This window comes from Hemitrygon akajei, chromosome 1 (genome assembly GCF_048418815.1).
Source record: "Hemitrygon akajei chromosome 1, sHemAka1.3, whole genome shotgun sequence".
Taxonomy (NCBI): Eukaryota; Metazoa; Chordata; class Chondrichthyes; order Myliobatiformes; family Dasyatidae; genus Hemitrygon; species Hemitrygon akajei.
In genome coordinates, this window is record NC_133124.1 from 25890514 (window position 1) to 25912249 (window position 21736).

Sequence of the window (21736 nt, forward strand, 5' to 3'; positions counted from 1 at the left end):
CTGGAAGCTTGTTCCACACAGCTACCACTCTCTGAGTAAAGAAGTTCCCCCTTGTGTTGCCCTTAAACTTTTGCCCCCAACTCTCAACCCATGTCCTCTTGTTTGAATCTCCCCTACTCTCAATGGAAAAAGCCTATCCTCGTCAACTCTGTCTGTCTCCCTCATAATTTTAAATACCTCTATCAAGTCCCCCCTCAACCTTCTACGCTCCAAAGAATAAAGACCTAACTTGTTCAACCTTTCTCTGTAACTTAGGTGCTGAAACCCAGGTAACATTCTAGTAAATCTTCTCTGTACTCTCTCTATTTTGTTGACATCTTTCCTATAATTCGGTGACCAGAACTGTACACAATACTCCAAACTTGGCCTCACCAATGCCTTGTACAATTTTAACATTACATCCCAACTCCTATACTCAATGCTCTGATTTATAAAGGCCAGCATACCAAAAGCTTTCTTCACCACCCTATCCACATGAGATTCTACCTTCAGGGAACTATGCACCATTACTCCTAGATCACTCTGTTCTACTGCATTCCTCAATGCCCTACCATTTACCATGTATGTCCTACTTTGGTTATTCCTACCAAAATGTATCACCTCACACTTATCAGCATTAAACTCTATCTTCCATCTTTCAGCCCACTCTTCTAACTGGCCTAAATCTCTCTGCAAGCTTTGAAAACCTACTTCATTATCCACAACGCCACCTATCTTAGTATCATCTGCATACTTACTAATCCAATTTACCACCCCATCATCCAGATCATTAATGTATATGACAAACAACATTGGACCCAGTACAGATCCCTGAGGCACACCACTAGTTACCAGCCTCCAACCTGACAAACAGTTATCCACCACTACTCTCTGGCATCTCCCATCCAGCCACTGCTGAATCTATTTTACTACTTCAATATTAATACCTAATGATTGAACCTTCCGCGCTAGTTAATAAAACAAAATAACGTGTTGTGATTTATTGATTAAAAGAACAGATTTCATCTCTTGCCTCACCAACATCTTTTAAAAATATAAATGTTTAAATAGGCCATTCAGTCATTTGTAATTGATGGAACCTACGATCTCTACCTTGGCATCACAGATTCTACTATTCTTTAAATAACTCCTTCTTTTCTTCCCAGGACTCCATTCCCTGCTGAGTTCTTCTTGTCTGAAGAACTTATAGCAATGTTCTTAAATTTCCACTTCAAACTACAACTTGGCCATATCATTGATTATGAATGAAACATTTTTTGGTTTGTTTGACACATCAATTGCTGGGTATGCTTTGCCTCCTGTAATGTTACAGACATAGCCAGTACACTGCTTATAGTAAGTCACTGTGTTCATATAGTTCATTTTGGAAATTTGATTGCAGTATATTAAAAAATTGTGAGTCGTTAGTAGTCCTCGGAATGGAAGAATGGAGTGGAATGCAATTAACAGTCTTAAAAGGGGCTAATTACATTATGAGGGTGATACAGTCCGTTAAAAGAGAAAAGTTATTGTCTGCCCTTCTATAAAATAGGTACCATGAAAATAATGTTCAAAGTAAATTTTATTATCAAAGTACATATATGTCACCATATACAATCCTGAGATTCATTTTCCTGAGGGCATACTCAAAAAATCTACAGAATAGTAACTATAACAGGATCAGTGCAAGTTCAGCCAGAGTGCAGAAGACAACAAACTGTGCAGATGCAAATATAAATAAATAGCAATAAATAATGAGAACATGAGATAAAGAGTCCTTAAAGTGAGATCATTGGCTGTGGGAAACATCTCAATGATGATAGGCAGGTGACTATAGTTATCCTCTTTAATTCAAGAGCCTGATGGTTGAGGAGTAGTAACTGTTCTTGAACCTGGTGGTGTAAGTCCTGAGGCTCTTTTACCTTATTCCTGTTGGCAGCAGCGAGAAAAGAGCACGGCCTGGGTGGTGGGGCTCTTTGGTGATGGATGCTGCTTTCCTAGGACAGTGTTCAGCGTTTCACAGTCATAGGTGTAATTGCCACACTTAGTTAATAGTGACATTTTCTTTTCACCATTGGGAATTCACACCACTGGTCCTAACACTGCCTTAGACCTGATTTCAGAGAAGGCCGGCTGGACCGTGACAGCAATTATTGACCAAGAGGTCTCACTGCAAGGCAAAAGATGTTTCAGGCCATCTCGCTTCACATTTGGGGTAGCTTAGGTCCTTGTTGGGTTCTTTGAGCACCTGTGTTCATTAAGGTATGCCTGATCCATGTTGGAGGATAGACATGGGTGAATTCTGTTTTGATTAGAGGCCAGGATGCTGAGATATTATGCTACACTATCAAATTTGGGCAGATTCAAGACAGAACTTGAGTATATCAACTTAAAATATTGCCACGTTGAGCTGCATTGGTATTTTATTTGAGGCGTTAAACTAGGATTCCATCTTAATTTTAATTTAGTTGTAATGCATTAAGTTGTACTGTTTTCTTGGTGTTTTAATCAACATCTGCACTAAAAAAGTTATATCATTAATCACATAGCAATTTTTGGAACTTTGGTTATTCACAAATTTGTTTTCTTTAAATATAAGGTCATTCTTCTGATTTCCAGTAGTAGATTGCTTAATTATAATGCTGCTGTTATTTATAAAGGAAAGGTCTTCAGTGACGTACTGGTTCAGTTATTAAAATATATCAAAATGTTAGAAAACTTTAACAAGATTGATGATGCCAGGCAATTAAGCCACTCTGGAGACACTTGTATTCAGGGTTATAGACTCAGGGTAAGTTGGTTTTGCAATTTAAGATTGATATGAGAAAAATGTTCATGTTCCAGTATTAAACTGTGACAATAATGTGTTCAAAGTTTATACCAATAAGAAACTGTAGACCAGGGATTCCCAACCTGAGGTCCACAGACCCCTTGCTTGGTCCATGGTATAAAAAATGTTGGAGATCCCAGCTCGAGGCTGAGATGCAGGTTGCAAGAAGAAATGGACTAGTGCTTCCCTTGTGTATGCTGCTCTTCATACAATGACAGAAACCAAATTTTATATTTTGAATACACTATATGGTTAGAACTGTGTAAGAAATCTTAGTGTGCTTCTTGTGAAAGTACTGCCAGTGTTTAAAAAACTGTTCGTTGGAGACACTGAGAATGAGATCCCAGCAAGCCGAGTGTCAGTCTGAAAGCTTCAGTGCAAATTTCCATTTAAATTCACCGGCTGTCTTGATGTGAACTTTTCTAGTTGATACTTGGGCATTGAATGAAACTCTAATCAAGCAATGTAAAACAAAAATCCTCCCATTCTTTTTCCCTCTAGCCTTTGCTTACTATTTGTGGATACTTATTGCCCGGACTGATTGGTGATAATCAAAGGGAGTACAGACTGTAATAGACCTTAAAAACAACGAGAAAGTAGTTTATTACTGGAATGTAGATGTGCCACTATAGAAATCAAACATTACGTTAGATATTGGAGGTGCAGCATTGCATTCTTTGAACATTTTACAGGCCCTTCGGCCTACAATATTGTGCTGACCTTTTAACTCTTCCCTCCATTTTTCTATCATCCGTCTGCCTATCCAAGTGTTTCTTAAATGCCTCTACTGTATCTGCCTCTACTGCTACCCCAGGAAGACCAAGCACTCTCCACTCTCTGTGTAAAAAAAAAATTACCCCTGACATCTTTCCACCCCAGGAAGACCAAGCACTCTCCACTCTTCGTGTAAAAAAAAATTACCCCTAACATCTTTCCACCCAATACCTTAAAATTATGCCCCCTTGTATAGCCTGTCTCCACCCTGACAAAAAATCTCTGGCTATCCACTCAACCTCTGCCTCTTATCATCTTGTAGAACCCTATCAAGTCACCCCTCATCCTCCTTGCTGCAAAGGGAAAAAACCCAGCTTGATCAGCCTACCCTCAGTCTAATAAATTATAGCTTCAAACAGCGTGTTTGAAGCCCTTTTTTCTGTCATCTGCAGGTGTGGTTGAACCCTTGTGCGATCTGCATTGGGAGGATGAGGGAACGACAGGAACTGTGCAGAGTGCTTTCTGCTGTTTCTGACCATCTCCTGACAAACAGTGACCACACTGGGTACAGTAATCGCCATTGATCTTTATCCCAATGCTCGTGAAGAATACAGACGACCATCAGTATCAACGCTGTCTGGAAAATGACAGTGCTGATGGAAATGATTTACTATAATTATGGACATAACCCTTCCAGGAATAGTTAATGTCTGTTCTCACAGTGTCATTGATCTAAACAAGCAGTTTACAATGTCCTATAATAATCATTCTGAATGTACTGAAAATGAGTGCATTCAGTACTTGTGACAATTTGAGGAGAGTTATTGTGGATTTCAATTATTTTTATGGAACATAATATGATGCACAGTGCAAGCATAGTCAGTCCTTTTACTGGGCACTGACGGGGACTTGATACAGTACAGATGCTCACTCATTCCTCTGTAGAAAGCATGGTTAGTGTTACGAGCATTGTGATTTATAGTAATTGTGCTCAATGTCTCTTAGTGAATTATCATATTTTGCCCATTAGGGCATACTGATGAGAGGGTTTGTCAGCTCTGAGAATTATGTTATGTACAATTAATGTCTTTGTTGCAAGGCTGTACTGCACTGTTCCATTGAAGATCCTTCCCCCTGGCAAAATTGAACTAAATCAAAAGCTCATTATGTACCCTCCTGATACTGAGAACTAATGAGCATGGCTTCATTATTGCATGGAGGCTGTCATTGTACTCTAAAAGCATGTTTTTCTTCTTTTAACCATAATAAGTTGAATGAATCTTTATTGCACAAAGGAACATTTATAGAGATTAAAATCACTTCGTTTTATCCTTAGTTGGCCAATACTCGTTCTTTAAATAATGTTCTTTTTAATTTGTGAGAGAGGAGGCACAAAAGCCTTACTATCAATGAACAGCATTCAGGGTCTGCAGGGTAATGTAGGAGGTTCACATTACGCTATTTCATTGCCAGTCTCAATTCCCGCTGTAAGGAGTTTGTACGTTCTCCCCATGACTGCACGGGTTGCCTCCAGGTGTTCCGGTTTTCTTCCCACATTCCGAAGACATACAGATTAGCTGTCCGAAACATCGACTGGACTCTTTCCCGTAGATGCTGCCTGGCCTGCTGAGTTTCTCCAGCATTTTGTGTGTGTTGCTTGGATTTCCAGCATCTGCAGATTTTCTCTTCTTTCACATTAGTGGGCTAATTGGTTGCACATGTGGGTGTAAATCGGCGTCACGGGCTCGTTGCACTCTAAGAGCCTGTTACCGCACAGTATCTCTAAAAATAAATAAAACTTTTTGCCAGTAGTCTTTTCAGTTTCAAGGGTGCCCTTCTGCCATTCAAGCTTTGTAGGTTCTGACGTTCGTGGTGAGCCTCAAAGACTGTTCATAGACAGGGCAGCAAGTGGACAGTTTGTGTGGTGATCTGCTCCTTACTGTGCTTTCACAACACTTTGGTGTGCTCCCGATATGGAGGTTCCTCATACCATCCTCCATTTCCACTCCGAGTGCTCACCTGTGCACGATTCTCAGGAGTTAGAAGGGGTGTTGCATTTCTTCATGGAATCTTTGACTACACCTTTGAATCTCTTCCTCTGTCCACCTTTCTCTTTCTCTGCAACTTCCGCCAACTCCAGCAGGATCCTACCACCAAGCACATCTTTCCCACCCCTACCCCGCCAGCCACCCTGCTTTCCGCAGAGATCACTCCCTCTGTGATTCCCTTGTCCATTTGTCCCTCCCTGCACTTATCCCTGTAAGTGGAAGAACTGCTACACCTGCCCATTCACTTCCTCCCTTAAAAGGCCCCTAAAAGTCCTTCCAGGTGAGGCAGTACTTCACCTGTGAATCTGCCAGGTTTGTCTACTGTATCCGGTGCTACTGATGCAGCCTCCTCTAGGTCTCTGAGACCCCAACGTAGATTGGGGGACCACTTTTCCCAGCAACTTTGCTCCGCCTGCAACAGGCAGGATCTCCCGGCAACCAGCCATTTTAAGTCCAATCCTTATTCCCATTCTGACATGTTGGTCCAAGGCCTCCTCTACTGCCAAGGTGAGGCCCACTTCAACCCCAGCCCCCACCTACCTATCTTTCCCCTCACGTGGCCTCACCTTTCACCTTCTAGCTTGTACTCCTTCACCACCCCCACCATCTTATTCTGGCTTCTTCCTCCTTTTCAAGTCTTGATGAAGGGTCTTGCTCTGAAAAGTTGACTGTTTATTCCTTTCCATAGATGTGGCCCGATCTGCTGAAATCCTCCAGCACTTTGCCTGCATTATTCTGGATAACTTCACTCACTTTCAAGGACTCTGCAACTTGTGTTCTCAGTATTATTTTTGTCAATTATTTGCACAATTTGTCTTCTTTTGCACATTGGTTGTTTGTCAGTATTTGTTATTTATAGTTTTTCATAAGTTCTATTGTATTTATTTATCTTTCCTCCAAGAAAATGAATCTCAAGGTAGTATCTGGTAACCATATAACAATTACAGCACAGAAACAGGCCATCTCGGCCCTTCTAGTCCGTGCCGACGCTTACACTCACCTAGTCCCACTGGCCCGCACTCAGCCCATAACTTTCCATTCCTTTCCTGTCCATATATCTATCCAATTTTACTTTAAATGACAATACCGAACCTGCCTCTACCACTTCTACTGGAAGCTCATTCCAGTAGAAGTGGTAGAAGGATGTAACATATACATACTTAGATGATAAACTTTCTTTTGACCCTGTCATCTTCAATATTGTCGATGTTGGTTTGAGAGAGGACACTGACGTTAATTCACTTAGCCAAGCCGTGAATTTGGAAAGCTTTGTGGAGCTGCTGCTCTTGGCATTTTCCAGTGTCTTGAGTCAGCTGCTGTCAATAGTCTAGATCTCAGAAGATATAAAGAGGGTAGAGATCACTGCTACGTGATGAAGCTTGAGTTTTGTACAAGGCAAGATCAAATTTGACTTTGCTTAATCAAAAAGTCTGCACTGAGGTCTGCTTGTGGCAAGAGGTGACTCTCTAATTGATGGGAAGTAGTTCATGTTTTCCAGGTTCTTGTTCTGACAAACCACTTGTGAGAGTGGAGGTGATTTTCAGAACTGGGTAGAAGCTGTTCAGCCTGTGGGGACTACACTCCAGAACCCAGGGCGGCCAAACCTCAGGACTTGAATGCAATACACAAACACTTGTGTTAGTGCACCCAGAGGGCGAGTCCCAGCCCGTCATCACACCTTCACTGAAATATGCAAAAAGACGGACTTTACGCTCAAACCTTTGTGCGCCAAAGGTCTGAGGTGAATCCACCCAGTAGCCATTTATCCACTGTCTGATTTGTAGAGAGGTCGCACTGCATCACATAATGCAACATTCTGATTGGTTTTCAGTCTCTTCCCTGTGGGTTCTAAAGTCACACACTGAGCGCACTTTCTCACTTAATGTAAGTGTGGAGAAGCACTGACCTCTTGTCCATCCAAATGTAAACGTTCCATAAAGCCACAGCTCACTGTTTCAATATCAGGCTTAAGGGATGCTCCTGTTGACCTGTTCCAGTAATGTTATAGGACAGGGATGGTGAACGTTTTATTTTGAGAGTTCTCTATGGAAAAGAGTAAACAGTAGATATTTCTGGCCGAAACCCTTCATCAGGACTGGAAAGTAAGAGGAGAAGTCAGGGTAAGAAAGACTCAGCAAGCATGCTGCCTGGCCCACTGAGTTCCTCCAACGTTTTGTGTGTGTTGCCTGGGCTTGAAAGGCTTGTCATGTGAAGAGTGTTTGATGGTACTGGGTCTCTACTCACTGGAATGCAGAAGGTGGGGTGGGGGGGAATCTCATTGAAACCTATTGAATGTTGAAGGCCAAACAAGAGAAAATCTACAGATGCTGGAAATCCTAGCAACACACACAAGATGCTGGAGGAACTCAGCAGGCCAGGCAGCATCTATGGAGAAAAGTACAGTTGACTTCCCGGGCCGAGGCATCCTGTTGAAGAGTCTCAGCCCAAAACGTCAACTGTAATTATTTCTGTAGATGCTGCCTGGCCTGCTGAGTTCCTCCAGCATTTTTAATGCCTCATTAGAGTGGATGTGGAGAGGATGTTTCCTATAGTGGGGTGTGTAGGGCCAGAGGACACAGCCTCAGAATAGAAGGGGCGGTATTTCTTTAGCCACAGAGTGATGAATCTATGGAATTCTTTGCCACAGGAGGCTGTGGAAGCTAAGACTGGGTATATTTCAGGCAGAGGTTGATCAATTCTTGATTAGGTAGGGCATGAAGGGATATGGGGAGTAGGCAGCAGATAGGGACTGAGAGGGAAAATGGATCAGCTGTGATCAAATGGCGGAGTGGACTCGATGGTCGAAATGGCCTAATTCTGCTCCTATATCTTATGATCTTACAGAATTAGTAATAATAATCATGGCAACCCGCGCAAAATGCTGGAGGAACTCGGCAAGCCAGACAGCATCCATGGAAAAGAGTAATCAGCGGACGTTTCGGGCCGAGACCCTTCATCAGGACTCTTCATAATAATAATAATAATAATTATTATTATTATTATTATGGACTCTTAAAGAAAAAGGCTGTGACCTGTTGCTTTTTTAGGGGCATTCATTCTTTTACTATTAACAGAGACAGACTGAAATAAATGAAATACTTTAGAAAACCTGTTCAAAATTTATTGATATTAATCTTTTAAAAAGACAATTGAAAAGTAACATCATTTCTAAATAGCATTGATATTGTGCATCATACATGTAAGAAGTGTGAATGTGTAAATATAAGCTTTGGTGCCTATTCAGAAAAGATCAAGGAAAGGAAAATGAACACACTTTACTCTCAGTAAGACTTCTGTTGCTGCACTAACGATGACGAATATTTTTTTAGCTGTCTAGTATTTGGTTGTTTTGAGAGCCGTGTATAGTTCTAGTTTCTACAGGAGGTCTACTCCAGTGATTGGATGACCAAATTTATCACTGAAAACAATGATATCACACACAAAATGCTTCTTTCCCCTTCCTTTCCAGTCCTGATGGAGGGTCACAACTCAAAATGTAGACGATTTATTCCTCTTCATCAATGCTGCCTGACCTGCTGAGTTCCTTCAGCGTTTTGTGTGTGTTGCTCTGGATTTCCAGCATCTGCAGAATCTTGTGTTTATGACCCACATATGACGATGGAAATATATTTTCATATATTTTTTATATATTTATGGTCTTATTTATGGAAGAAGTGTTAATATTGCCACTGATATATCTTTCAGTCATTTGAATGTTTCAGGTATGGGATTCCAGAGTTCCAGATTTGATATTAGCAATCCAGTCACTAACCAGTCTCTTTTAGTATTTTCTAGATCGGCCCTTGAGTCAACAACTCTTTGCCTCCAAACTGAGCTGCTCTGTAAATCAGTTCATTGCACTTCAAAATTACCCAAATCAATCCACTCCCATGACTAATGTTATACTATTTGCATACTCCATGGATTTATCAGTTTCTTCAAATGACCTGAACTTATGAATCTTAAAGAAAATCATTCAGCAGCTGAACCAGTGATACTTATAAGTTGCATTGGAGGGCTCTGAATGACTTTTCAAGAATTTTAATATCTGTTATTTGATTTTTTTTAAATCTTGGAAATATTGAGAAGTGCCATTTTCAGCGTCACGTTTAAATACTTTCAGTTTGATTTCAAAGGCTTTTCTATTATCAAACAGAACATCGGGGTTTTTTATTGCCAGATCCCTGTGATTAGGTGTTCAGGTCATTTAAACGCGAGGAGAAATCAAGTCATTTAAGATGTGGGGTGGAGAGTTTATTGACTGGCTGCATCACAGCCTGGTGTGGAAATCCTACAAAACGTAGTGAATATGGCTCAGTCTATCACGGGTAAAGCCCTCCCCACCATTGAACACTTTTACAGGAAATGCTGTCACAGGAAAGCAGTATCCATCATCAGGGTCCCCCACCACTGAGGACATGCTCTCTTCTTGCGGTTACCATCAGAAAGAAGGTACAGGAGCCTCAGGACTCACTGGCTTTGTGGTCCACTTGGTTAGCTTACTTCTCAAACAGTGGTTAAATATTACCCCAAAAGATTTTTTTTTAAAACAACAGAAGTAAAGATGGTATTACTTTGCACCTATTAAAACCTTTAAACCTCCTAGCATGCAAATAAAGTCCCTTTCTGATGTGCAATCATTATTTTATCCTGGAAGCGAGGCGACCACATTGTGCACAGCAAGCTGTCAAAAGCAGCAGTGGGAAAGGTACCAGCTAAGTTACTGTGAGTGCAAAAGTGATATTCTGCACATGTTGAAAATCTAAAAGATAGAAGAAGTGCTGGAAAGCCTCAACAGTGGATCAGCGTCCATACGGGGAGAAACAGAGCTGGTGTTCTTCAGATCAATGACCTTCCATCAGAGCTTTTTAGTGATATTTCCTCAGGGGTAAATATTGGCCAGGACACAGGATAATGATGCCTTGAGATTAGTAATGTACTGCTGAGAATGAATTTAGTTTAATATTTTAATGTTAATCTCCAATTTAACACTTAGCCCATACACCGTCTCTTGACCATACAGCATTTTTTCAAACATCACTGGGTGTCTGTCTAATTTCTCTTCTCATACATTTGAAGTGGGACTTGGACTATGAGATGAAGCTGAGAATTGAACCACTCTCCAAGTTTGATACCGTGCGGCTTTTCGGTGACTCTTGTTAGTAAATTCTGGACTATACAATTTGAAACTCTGACTTAACATGCAAAGTGTGCTTTTTATACAGTTAGAATTTATAGCCGTTGAAATTGATGGGCTCTGGCTATCAAAATACATATTGGTACTGAATTATTTTCAAAACTCTCCAATAATGGGTTCCTTCAAAGGACGTACACCTGTGAAGTATCTACAGGAAAGGTGTAAATAAGACTGAAAGAGCCCAGAGAAAATTTACAAGGATGTTGCCAGGACCTGAGTTATAGAGAAAGGTTGAATACTTTAGGACTTTATTCCCTAGAATGTAAAAGACTGAGGAGAGATTTAATAGAGGATTACAAAATTATGAGGGGTATAGATAGGGTAAATACAAGCAGGCTTTTTCCACTGAGGTTGGGTGAGACGAGAGCTAGAGGTCATGGGGTTAGAGTGAAAGGTGGAATATTTAAGGGGAAGGTGAAGCGGAACCTCTTCACTCAGAGAGAGGGTGGTGAGAGTATGGAACAAGCTGCATCCGGAGGTGGTCACTGTGGTGTCGATTTTAACACTTAAGAGAGATTTTGACGGGTACGTGGACAGGAGGGGCATGGAGGGCTATTATCCGGGTGCAGGTCAATGGGATGAGACAGATTAATGGTTCAGCACGGACTAGATGGGCCAAAGAACCTGGGTTCTGTGCTGCAGTGTTTTGTGACCCAGAAAGAAGGTTTATTTATTTATATTTTCTTGGAGGATATATAGTCTTTTGATGAACATATGGCAGGAAACGTCACTACATCTCTAAAAGAATTTTTATCTTGAACACCCTTTTTAAAAATAAGTCATCAGCATGTAATGCGTGCTTCATTTTACAGGCTTTCTATCTAACATAAAGCGGGATTGCTAAATAAGTGCTCACTTGCCACAGGAGTCGAAAGTCAGTGGGACTGATGGAAATTTGTCTTTGTGTTGCTAGGTTTCGCCAACCCATAGTCATTCTGTGAATGCTGGAGAACAGCGACAGCAGCCCATCTCTTCACTTTCCTCTCCACCAAGACCTGTACTTGGAGCAAGGTATAGTATACATCGCTCACTGTCAATCGGCAATACATCGTCAAAGCCTTCAAAACACATTTCTTTCATTATTGTGTTGCCCTTAAAGCATTTGTTTAGCTTTATTACATTTTCACTTCAGTAATTCGTTTGTAACTATTTTCTAGTTAAAGGTTGATAACTACATTGTAGTTGTTGAAAGGTAAATTCATTGTCTGTGATGTATCGCGGCATCTGATGATGTCACACCCGGATCCGCCGCGTCTTGTGGGTAAATACCGGTTTGGAGAAACAGGAAGGTGGGGGTTTGTGTGTGCAGGATCAACGTGAGAAAAGTTCCATTCCTATGCACTAAGAAACATCATAGAAGCAACACCGTAAGACATATGACAGTTGATATGCTGAAGTAAAAATGTTAACGCTGATTCTGTTAAAAGAAATGACGGTTGATACAGTTTATTTTCTTGTGCTATTGAAAGCGTTGCTGGAAAGTTTGTGTTGAAATGTATTTAAAGCTGTTGATGGCGTAGGTAGATTCTGACTGTATGTTGTACTTTAATGAGACTTTAATATAGTTTGTTGTAGTTTTACTTTTACAAGTATTTATGATGTAAATATGATGCCAAGAAGGAAACAAATACTTTATATATTTTGTATTGTTTTATCAACAGTTTTCACCATATGTTAATGTGGAACAGTGAACAGTAAACGGTTAATCTTACTATGATCCTGTCCTCATTGACTTCGGTTTAACTTGGTGTTAGTTCAGAGTTTCTACACCCTGCACGAGAACACTACAATTATAGTAGTTGACCCAAAATACTTACTCATAAAACAAAGGTGCTAGAGACAGAATAAAATGTGACCTTTTGTTCAGGGTATTACATGTTTTTAATAATGTGTCATTTCTTGTTTGAATTGAGAAATATTTTTATTGGTATACCGTACTGTGCAAAAGTTTTGGGCACCCTAGATTTTTTATATAGACTTAGTTTTGATATTTATATTTTATCTTTTGCATTAGTGTCAGTAGAAAAGAGCATATTTTTGATACCCAAAAAATTAAATGTTAAAGAGAAATTTTTGTATTTCATAAAAGTAAGTAACTTTTTAAGTGACAGACCACTTTTCAAATAAAAAAAACTTAATTACTTTGTAGGTATATTGCTCAGTGCATGATTAAACAAATATAACAACTGGTGCTAATGATCAATGATATAGTGAGTTGAATGAACTAAACTGATTTAATTGAAACAGCAATGGGTTTCGAAGGATTCAAACTAGGCCAAGCACAACCAACCTGAAAGGTGAGGGTGTGGCAGACGTGACCGTTTAACCTTAAAATCATCAATTTTAAGCCGAGCGCATTATTGGAGCCTCCCTGCCCTCTACTGTGGACCTGTACTCTTCCAGGTTGAAGAAGAGGGCGGGGAACATCATAAAGGACTCCTCCCATCCTGCGCACGGACTGTTTGATCTGCTTCCGTCTGGTAGGCGCTTCAGATCCCTCCAGACTAAGACTAATAGGCACTGGAGAAGTTTTTTCCCTACTGCGGTCACTTTGCTGAACAGTTAACTGCCGGTTAACTGTCGGCTAACTATTACTTGGATTGCACTACCTGTATGTATAATCTATATTTTCATTTATATTTATCATTATTATTGTTATGAGCAGAGAGACAACATCTGCCGGAAGTAAATTCCTTGTATGTGCATAGGTACTTGGCGATTAAAGTCTGATTCTGATTCTGATTCTTACACCATGGCAAGAGTGGACATGAGAACAAGACACGAGGTGGCCATCCTGCATCAGCAAAGTCTCTCCCAAGCAGAGATTTCGCGGCCGACAGGAGTTTCAAGATGTGTGGTCCAAGCTCTTCTGAAGAAGCACAAAGAAGCATTTTGACTGATGAGTCAAAATTAGAAATTTTTGGCTTAAACAGGAGGCAGTTTGTAGAGGAGCTGGAGACTGCTACATGGATAAATAACTTCAACCCACAGTGAAGCATGGGAGAGGTTCCCTGCAGGTTTGGAGCTGCAATTCTGCAAATGGAGTTGGTGATCTGGTCAGAATTAATGGAATCCTTAATGCTGAGAGGTACAAGCAGATTCACATCCATCGCACGGTACCATCGGGGAGGAGTCTCACCAGTCCCATCTTCATCCTGCAGCAGGACAATAACCTCAAGCTCACGGCCAAGGTCACAAAGAACTGTCTTCAGTGAAAAGATGAACAAGGAGTTCTGATCTCAACTACATCAAGGCTGTCTGGGACTACCCGGAGAGACAGTAAAAATCTGCAGAAGAACTGTGTCAAATTCACCAAAATGCTTGGAACAATAACAGCCAATTTTCTTATAAAACTGCACAACAGTCAACCTTAAAGAATTGATGCATTTTTAAAGGAAAAGCATGGTCACATCTGATACTGATTTGATGTAGATTTATACTGTTTACAGCTCCTTATGTTTCTTTTCTGACATTTAGAAACTTTTCATTATTTTTGAAGGCATCTTCGCTGTACAGAATTTTTTTTACATGTGCTCAAGGCTTTTGCACAATACTGTATAATTCTGGACATTTATTATTAAAAGGTGCACCTAAAATTTGATTATGTGGCTTGGTAGCTTTGTGAGTTATGTGATTCAGTTTTAATGAAAAATGGGATTTAAAAGAAATGCTGAGACTCACTGCATTCTGCAGTTTTTTTTCTCCCCATTCCTTTGTACATCAAACCTGCAATTCTACAGGGAAGAGAGAAATGCAGTGAGGCATTGTTATACCTAAGCTTATATTGCTTTGTCTGCCATCCCCTCATGCAGAAGCAGTCTTTTCTGCTTATACCATGCCTGTTTCATCGTCACTTCAAGGGTACCTTGCTGAGTATGTTCGAGCCCACAGAATTCAGTTCTGTAAAGCAACCTCAGTTGATCTCCTTTGAAGAATGTACTTTTCCTGTTCCTTCCCAAACTCTCCCATTCCGATTCCAGTAACTTGACCAAAGCCATTCCCCGCCCAGCAATCCACCCACGCAACACCTTCCTTGCATTTCAGCCCACTATTAATCACAGGCACCTTGCAACTCACGCTGACCTCCCTAACAATCCCCAGCCTTGACCTCGTACCTTACTATCCCCATCCTGGCTAAGTCAATTCTCTGATTCCCTTGTACATTGGTCAGTGGTGGAGGACAGCTTTTCCAACTACAAGGCCTTCCCAGTAACACAGTATACCTTTGGCTTTGTGCACATTTCTGAATTTCCTAGCAAGTGATGTTAAAATAAGATGTTGAGTAGCCTACAGTTGATAGAATGTTACAAATCTGAGGCCTCCATTGGTCAACGTCAACCATAGATGTAGCATTCTAACTGTCTCGATACACAAGCTGGGGCACTATGATATGGAGAGCAAGATGGTGCACGTGTAACATCTCCACACAGCTGATGAGCCCAAAGGAATGGCAGAGACTGAAACAGTTTGACACCAGCAGCGTTGCAGGAGTTGCTAGCCATGGTTGCACTCAGTGCAAGACTGCCTTAGGAGTACGGCTCTGGATCTTTCCTCAGGGTTTACTCTTGAAGCCTTCCCTATGAGTGGGTACAGCCGCAAAACGGCGGAGGTTTGAGATCAGAGTTTTCCTTCTCCTAGTTGAGCTGCCTCCCACGGCTGACAAGCCCCATCTGCCCGAAGCAACTGATGTTAAGGTGCCAGTAACCTACCTTCGACCCTTCTCCTGTCAGTAGAAACAGTTCCACCGGGCTTAGTAACTAAGCCACATGTGAAGGCCAGTTGGACTTGGTTGTCAGAGGCTATTTGCGGCGCACACCATTGGGAGCATTTAATAGGCAGTGGGAGCTTGTCTCCATTACCACCCCCAGCTGTAACAACTTCAGAAGCCAGATCATTTAAAGATCATAAGCAATTGTCCTTCCATTTTCCAGCCTATTTTTGGTAGTTTACTGCACCAAAATAATCCTTTGCAATTTGTTGAAGTGCAGTGATTAATACCGTATAAGCAAATGTAATTAACTTCAACTGGAAATTAATTATTCAGCTAAGTCAAGCAAATAAAATATGAGGTGAATCTATTAATGAGAAACAACGGAATTTTTTACCTTAGTAATTAATAATCCACGGATGAAGCAGCCTAATGTGGTTTTCTACACTGAGTGATTTGAGAAAGCGCATCTTGATTAGATGGTCATTAGTTATAGTGGCAATGGTTCTCATGTTTTTCATTATAAGTGCCATACTGAAAGGAGAGCAAGTTCTAAAAGCACCAAGGTAAATTTTTTTTCTCTCACTCCCAGAAAAATCCGTGGAGAAGGAAAGAAATGCCGGAAAGTATATGGGATGGAAAACCGAGACATGTGGTGCACTGCCTGTCGTTGGAAGAAAGCATGCCAGAGGTTTATTGATTAGAGGCGAGTTGTGAAAGGCCTTTGAGAAGAATTTTTTTGTTTGGGCAGCTACTAAGAATGTTTTTTTTTTGAAGCACTAAAAGTTTTTTTAAAAATAAATTTATAACTGTAGCAGCAACACTCATATCAAACAAGATGCACTTAAGAGAAGCCTATGTGGAACTGAGCAGAATAAAGCTTACTCACATCTTTGTGACGGAAGATGCTTCAGCCGGGAATCTTGCTGTGAGCAAGAGGAGTGATGAGGCGGTTCGGTAGCAAATGCTTTTTTATTGGCTTGAAGTATGACTGACCAGATATTGAAGTATATTGTGCTGCAGATTTTCGTTTGGTCATGGAGGCTTCTCAGGAAGCCTGACGGCTTTGAACACTTTGTTGACAAAGTGAAACACTCACATGGTTTATATTTCTGTCATGACTTCACTGTTCTTCTAAGCAGTATTACATGCAATTCCTTTAAGATTTTATAGCACAAACCTTCTCACAACTTACAGTACTTGATCTTATTCTATTAACATTCCTCTGTACTTTACCCTCATGCACTTATCTACCTTCCCTCTTAAAGTTGCTCTAATCACTCTACGTGATACCAAGTTTGATATTTCACTACTCTGGTAAAAACAAAATCTAATTACCTTCTGCTGGTGTTTCTTATATTTTCTTCACAAAAGCTAGATAGACGTAGGTGAACACGTGGAGTACTGCATCCTATTTGAAGATATTGCAATGTACAGTATGTCTTATTTTCTGGGAAGTTAAGGGACGTGCACGATCAGGGTCCCGTGGAATGGAGGACGAAATTATTTCTTCCTACTGGTGCGATAAACTTTTATGAAAGCAAAACTGGTTCTGCTGCAACATTAAGAAGGCCTTGTGGAACATCGGCTAGGAACCTTTGTTTTTTATATTTGCAAAAAAATATGTAACAAATGTTACAAAGTTCTGATTGACAAACTAGTGGACTTGTTAGGGATGTGCATTGAACTGGATTATTGAACAAGGAATGTGCAATTGAATTGATGCCAGTTTTGTTTATCATTACCACTGGAGGGTGCCAGGGTTTGTTTAAATTTTGTCATGTTGGCTCCAGTCCTCTTCTGACTTAGCAAACTTGCACAACACATTTTTAATGTGGCAGGCAACGCACTTAACATAGGGCAGAATCTTGATGTGTGTGTTCACTGTCAGCAGCACCAAGGAGGTGGGTTGAAAGAGTGAACAGCTTAACCTATTGAAGATCATGCCTGAAATTAATGGAGTGAAAATTGAGTAGATTCTTTAACAAGTGGTTAACCACACCATTAGATTTCCAGGAGGGCCGTGAGGCTGAAAATTACCCATAAATTGCTGATTGTTTCTCTTGGCTAATAAAACTGTAAGTATATGATGCTTACCACTAACTTAATCTGTTTAAGCCATTTAAGTGCTTACAGAACAACTGAAACCATTTTCCTTGTGGGAACATGAAATGATTACCAATCAGTATATCCATTTTTCATTAGGTCCACCCAAATAAAGTTGCCATTGCAAGACACTGCATGAGGTTCCAGCAATTCCTGACAAAATTAGAAGTCATTATCATTATCAGCTTGTAAAACTATTTAAAATGTATAGTCTGTAATTCTGGAAAGTCCAGGGAACAAGCTTGCCTTATTGATGATTTGCGGAGATTATTCATTTGAAACCATCTCGGATATCTAGGTTGTGGTGGAGTGTTTCGGGGTTCAGTTTTCCTTGAGGCATTTCTGCTCTGTTACTGTTACTCCATTAAGTGCATTGGAAAACTTATTTACAAACCAGTTACAAGGAAACCCTCAGCCAACTTCAATAGCTTTTCATTTTATTCTTGTGAAATGACAGTTTACTGAAGTCATCAGGAATTCTGAGATAGGTTGTTCCTAAGGCAGGAATAATCTCCAACTGTTGTTATTTCAGCTTGTAAAATAGAACAGGGAAAATAATTCTGACTAGTAACAAGAATATCTAAATCAAACAAGCATGGTTTAGATAATAAGAACATTTTTAATCAAAAAACGGTGCAATAGTGATGCCCATTTATTTCAAAGCAGTAGTCAAAATGCACTTTCTAGTGTCAAAAACTTCACTCAGTTGGAACTGATGCACCATCAATAACTCTCGGAGACGTGAGTTAAGGTAGGCTTTTATTGGCTGGAAGAAAGCACAAGCAGCAAGTGACCACCACACAACATCCTGGAGACTGAGGAAGGGGCTGTGCCTCCAATCGCCTTTATACCGGGGTCTGTGGGAGGAGCCACAGGAGCAGTCAGCGGGGGGGGGGGGGTCTGTGAGAGGGGCCACAGGAGCAGTCAGCAGGGGTCTGTGGGAGGAGCCACAGGAGCAGTCCAGACAGGTATATGTAGTTCACCACAGGAACACAAGTAAGACTCTCCTGGCTTTGGAGCACACATCATTATTCGCAGTTCTTGCCCTTTAAGCACTATGTTTCTGCCAAGATTTGGACTAATTATAAAGCACAATTTGTTCAGGAAATTTATTTTGTGAAAATTACTGTATATAAAAGTTGTGCATTACAAAATATGGATTTGAGGACTGAGGAACCATACATAGTGATTGTGAATTTTGGCAATGTTCGTAACATATGATGGAATCAGTCAATCCTGAATATGCATTTTATAGCCACCAGTGACAATTCCCATAGACTAGTTTGCACTGCTAAACCAAATGTGACAATATTTCTGAATGATGCACTTAAGGACATAAGAAAGTAGGTAGTACCTGTTCATTAAACATTATGAAGTTTGATGGACATTTTTAGAAAAAAAAGCAAATGTGAGGGTGTTTGCACATCCCTACTTTATAAATATATATATTTGTGTGTGTATATAAAATGCCTATTGTGACTATATTGAAAACTTGCTTTGTGTTATCCTAATTGGTTGCCCAAGTGGCATTTGCTTTCCTAAATTATAGGAATGCTCTTATTCCCTATTGAGCCAGAGGTGCTGCTGCATTTTATCGTATTAAGTCACGTTGTGCTATCTTCACTGAGCTAAAACATCAAAAGTACAAGGTGCTAATTTTCCTGGGTTTTAAAATCAACCAAGGCCACACTTTTATTCTTCTTGTCTAGCAGATTTGACAGTAGTTATTTCCCAGCTAAAACTAAACATCTTTACACTACACAATATTTCTGTAATAAAAACTGGCCGTTCTCCCCAACACGTTCCTGTTGGTATTTAACTTCACACTAACTCCTTCCGTCATGCATCACTCTAAATCAGGGGTTTGCAGCCTGGGGTCCACAGACCCCTCGGTTAACGGTAGGGGTCCATGGCATAAAAAGATTGGGAGTAGCTGCTCTAAATAGTACTAAATGCACGTAAACTTTTTGCCTCAGAGTCCATGATTTCCTTGAATAGATCCTATGTTTTTGTTTTTTTCATAATCAAAATATTCTAATATTCCAACTGCATGCAATACGTACATAGCCATGGTAGCGTAGCAATTAGTACGACATTATTACAGGTCGGGGCGATAGAGTTCAGAGTTCAGTTCCAGCATCCTCCGTAAGAAAGTTTATCTGTTCTTCCCATGTGCACGTGGGTTTCCTCCATGTACTCTGGTTTCCTCCCACAGTCCAAAGACGTATCGATTAGTAGGTTAATTGGTCATCGTAAATTTACCCACGATTAGGCTAGGGTTAAATCTACAGCCCGATGAGAGATGCTCTGAACACTGCCAGAGATGGAGGACCTTCATTGCTGCCCTAAACGCCAGCGGGGTTAACGGGCAGTAAGTGAGTAAATCAGTGGGTTGCTGGGCCAGGAGGGCCTGTTCCACACCGCATTTCTAAATAAAATAAAATAAACATTGTTCAAACTTTTTGCAATAACGTAGGTAATTCAGCCAACGTAAATCTCTTCAGGCTATCTAACTGAAGCTATCCTGGCCTAAGTGCCTGGAATTTTTCCTCTGTTTTTCCACTTTGCACTCAGAGATTAATTTGCTACTTAATTATCTTATTTGAATCTCAAGAAAGCAATTGTGATTTATAAACACCTCATATCCATGACCAAAATCTGAGGTTAAATTACTTACGTAGATGTGTAGTTCAACTGTGGAGAATTGAAACATCTGCTTCTTTCGAAATCCTGGTCTCTTTTATCTCCATTGGCTGTCACATCAAACTATGTGTTAAAGAAAAACTAATCTTAAAGGATGTTGGGAAAAATATTTCATGAATAATTGCACAAAAGTAGACTAGTAAACTGAAAACCATACAACACAGGGATATTAAGTGATATCAAAGCAGTTTCATTACTCTCAATCTCTATTCAGGTACTTTAAATGACAAAAGGAAAATCTTATTGTTCTTGGGAAATCAAATCACATGGTATTTAACAATATACTGTCACATAACATAGATCATTTATACTTGTGCTTGTTTAACTTGAGGGGTAATTTAGCTTTCTTACCAAAGAAATGCCACATTATGTGAGCAATGCTGTCAAAAAAAAAACAATGTTAGGAACTGCTTTGCATTTGATTAAATATGAAGCAGTTCTTAACATTTTTGTAATATTGCGTACATAATTTTCCATTCTCTCTCATGACATTTATCCATACCAGTCAACAGGCTACATTCCAGTCCATTCTACATTCCAGTTTTGCCTCCAAATCTAATGATTCTAATAATCCATGCAACATTCTCAGTCGTTTAGTCCTAGTGTTTTGCCACTGCTGTTTAATGACCTTCCTGTCACATTTCAAACCTTGTTGCTAGTTGCACGACACACCACAGTTAATGGTTTTTCCGAGTATATCACTAGGTCTTTTCAAACGTGACAACATCTGCAGATGCTGGAAGTCCTAAACAACAGACACACAAAATGCTGGAGGAACTCAGCAGGCCAGGCAGCATCTATGGAAAAGAGTCAACAGTCGACGTTTCGGGCCGAGAACCTTCTTCAGGACTGAGAGGGAAGTGGGGAGATGCCTGAATTAAACGGTGGTGGGAGGGGAAGGAGGCTAGCTAGAAGGCAAAGTCGGGTGGGTGGGAAAGATCAGGGGCTAGAGAGGATAGAATCTGATAGGAGAGGAGAGTGGACAATTGTAAAGGAAGGAGGAGAGGACCCCAAGGGAAAGAAATAGACAGGTGAGAAGTAGTAAACAGCCAGAGTGGGGAATAGAGAAGGGGGGATTGGGGGATTTTGTTTACCAGAAGGAGAAATTGATATTCATGTCATCAGGGTACCCGGACAGAATATAAAGTGTTGCTCCTCCCACCTCATCTTGGATCTTTTCTGCTTTCAGCATTGACTTTTCTGTACACTGCTGTGTTACCGAGCACATTCTCCTCTCTACTGATGACTCCTTGAGAAATTGACTGTTGAACTCCTTCTGAAACATACAGCAGAAGGATGCTTAACATGCAGTACAGTAAGAATATGTAAAAATCATTGTTAAAGTTTGAATTAAGTGTGAAGGGTTATAGAAAGATTTGCATACGTATCAAATATGAGGAAGTGTTTTGTGACGATCTATAGTTTACCGTTAATCCAAAGTAATTTAATTA

The 21736-nt window shown here is 40.4% G+C and overlaps 1 protein-coding gene and 1 long non-coding RNA gene across 4 annotated transcripts in view; one reads left to right on the forward strand and one right to left on the reverse strand.

Moving 5' to 3' along the window:
• The window catches only part of znf704 (zinc finger protein 704), a 192014-nt gene extending 173545 nt beyond the window's left edge, over positions 1 to 18469 (forward strand). For 2 of the 3 annotated variants that reach the window (XM_073039817.1, XM_073039834.1), the window contains 2 exons: positions 11682 to 11779; positions 16069 to 18469. In XM_073039817.1, the coding sequence (XP_072895918.1) occupies positions 11682 to 11779; positions 16069 to 16180 (210 nt within the window). In that variant the 3' untranslated portion in view covers positions 16181 to 18469. Of the gene's footprint in view, positions 1 to 11681; positions 11780 to 13476; positions 13571 to 16068 lie in introns of those variants that run through there. The other variant, XM_073039826.1, reaches the window with a different exon arrangement.
• Positions 18470 to 19058: 589 nt separating this feature from the next.
• Positions 19059 to 21736, reverse strand: part of LOC140724989 (uncharacterized) — a 60984-nt gene continuing 58306 nt past the window's right edge. Inside the window, exons 2-3 of the long non-coding RNA XR_012098231.1 lie at positions 20260 to 20348; positions 19059 to 20010 (exon numbers count right to left, since the gene is read on the reverse strand). This is a non-coding gene — a long non-coding RNA (uncharacterized lncRNA). The remainder of the gene's footprint in view (positions 20011 to 20259; positions 20349 to 21736) is intronic.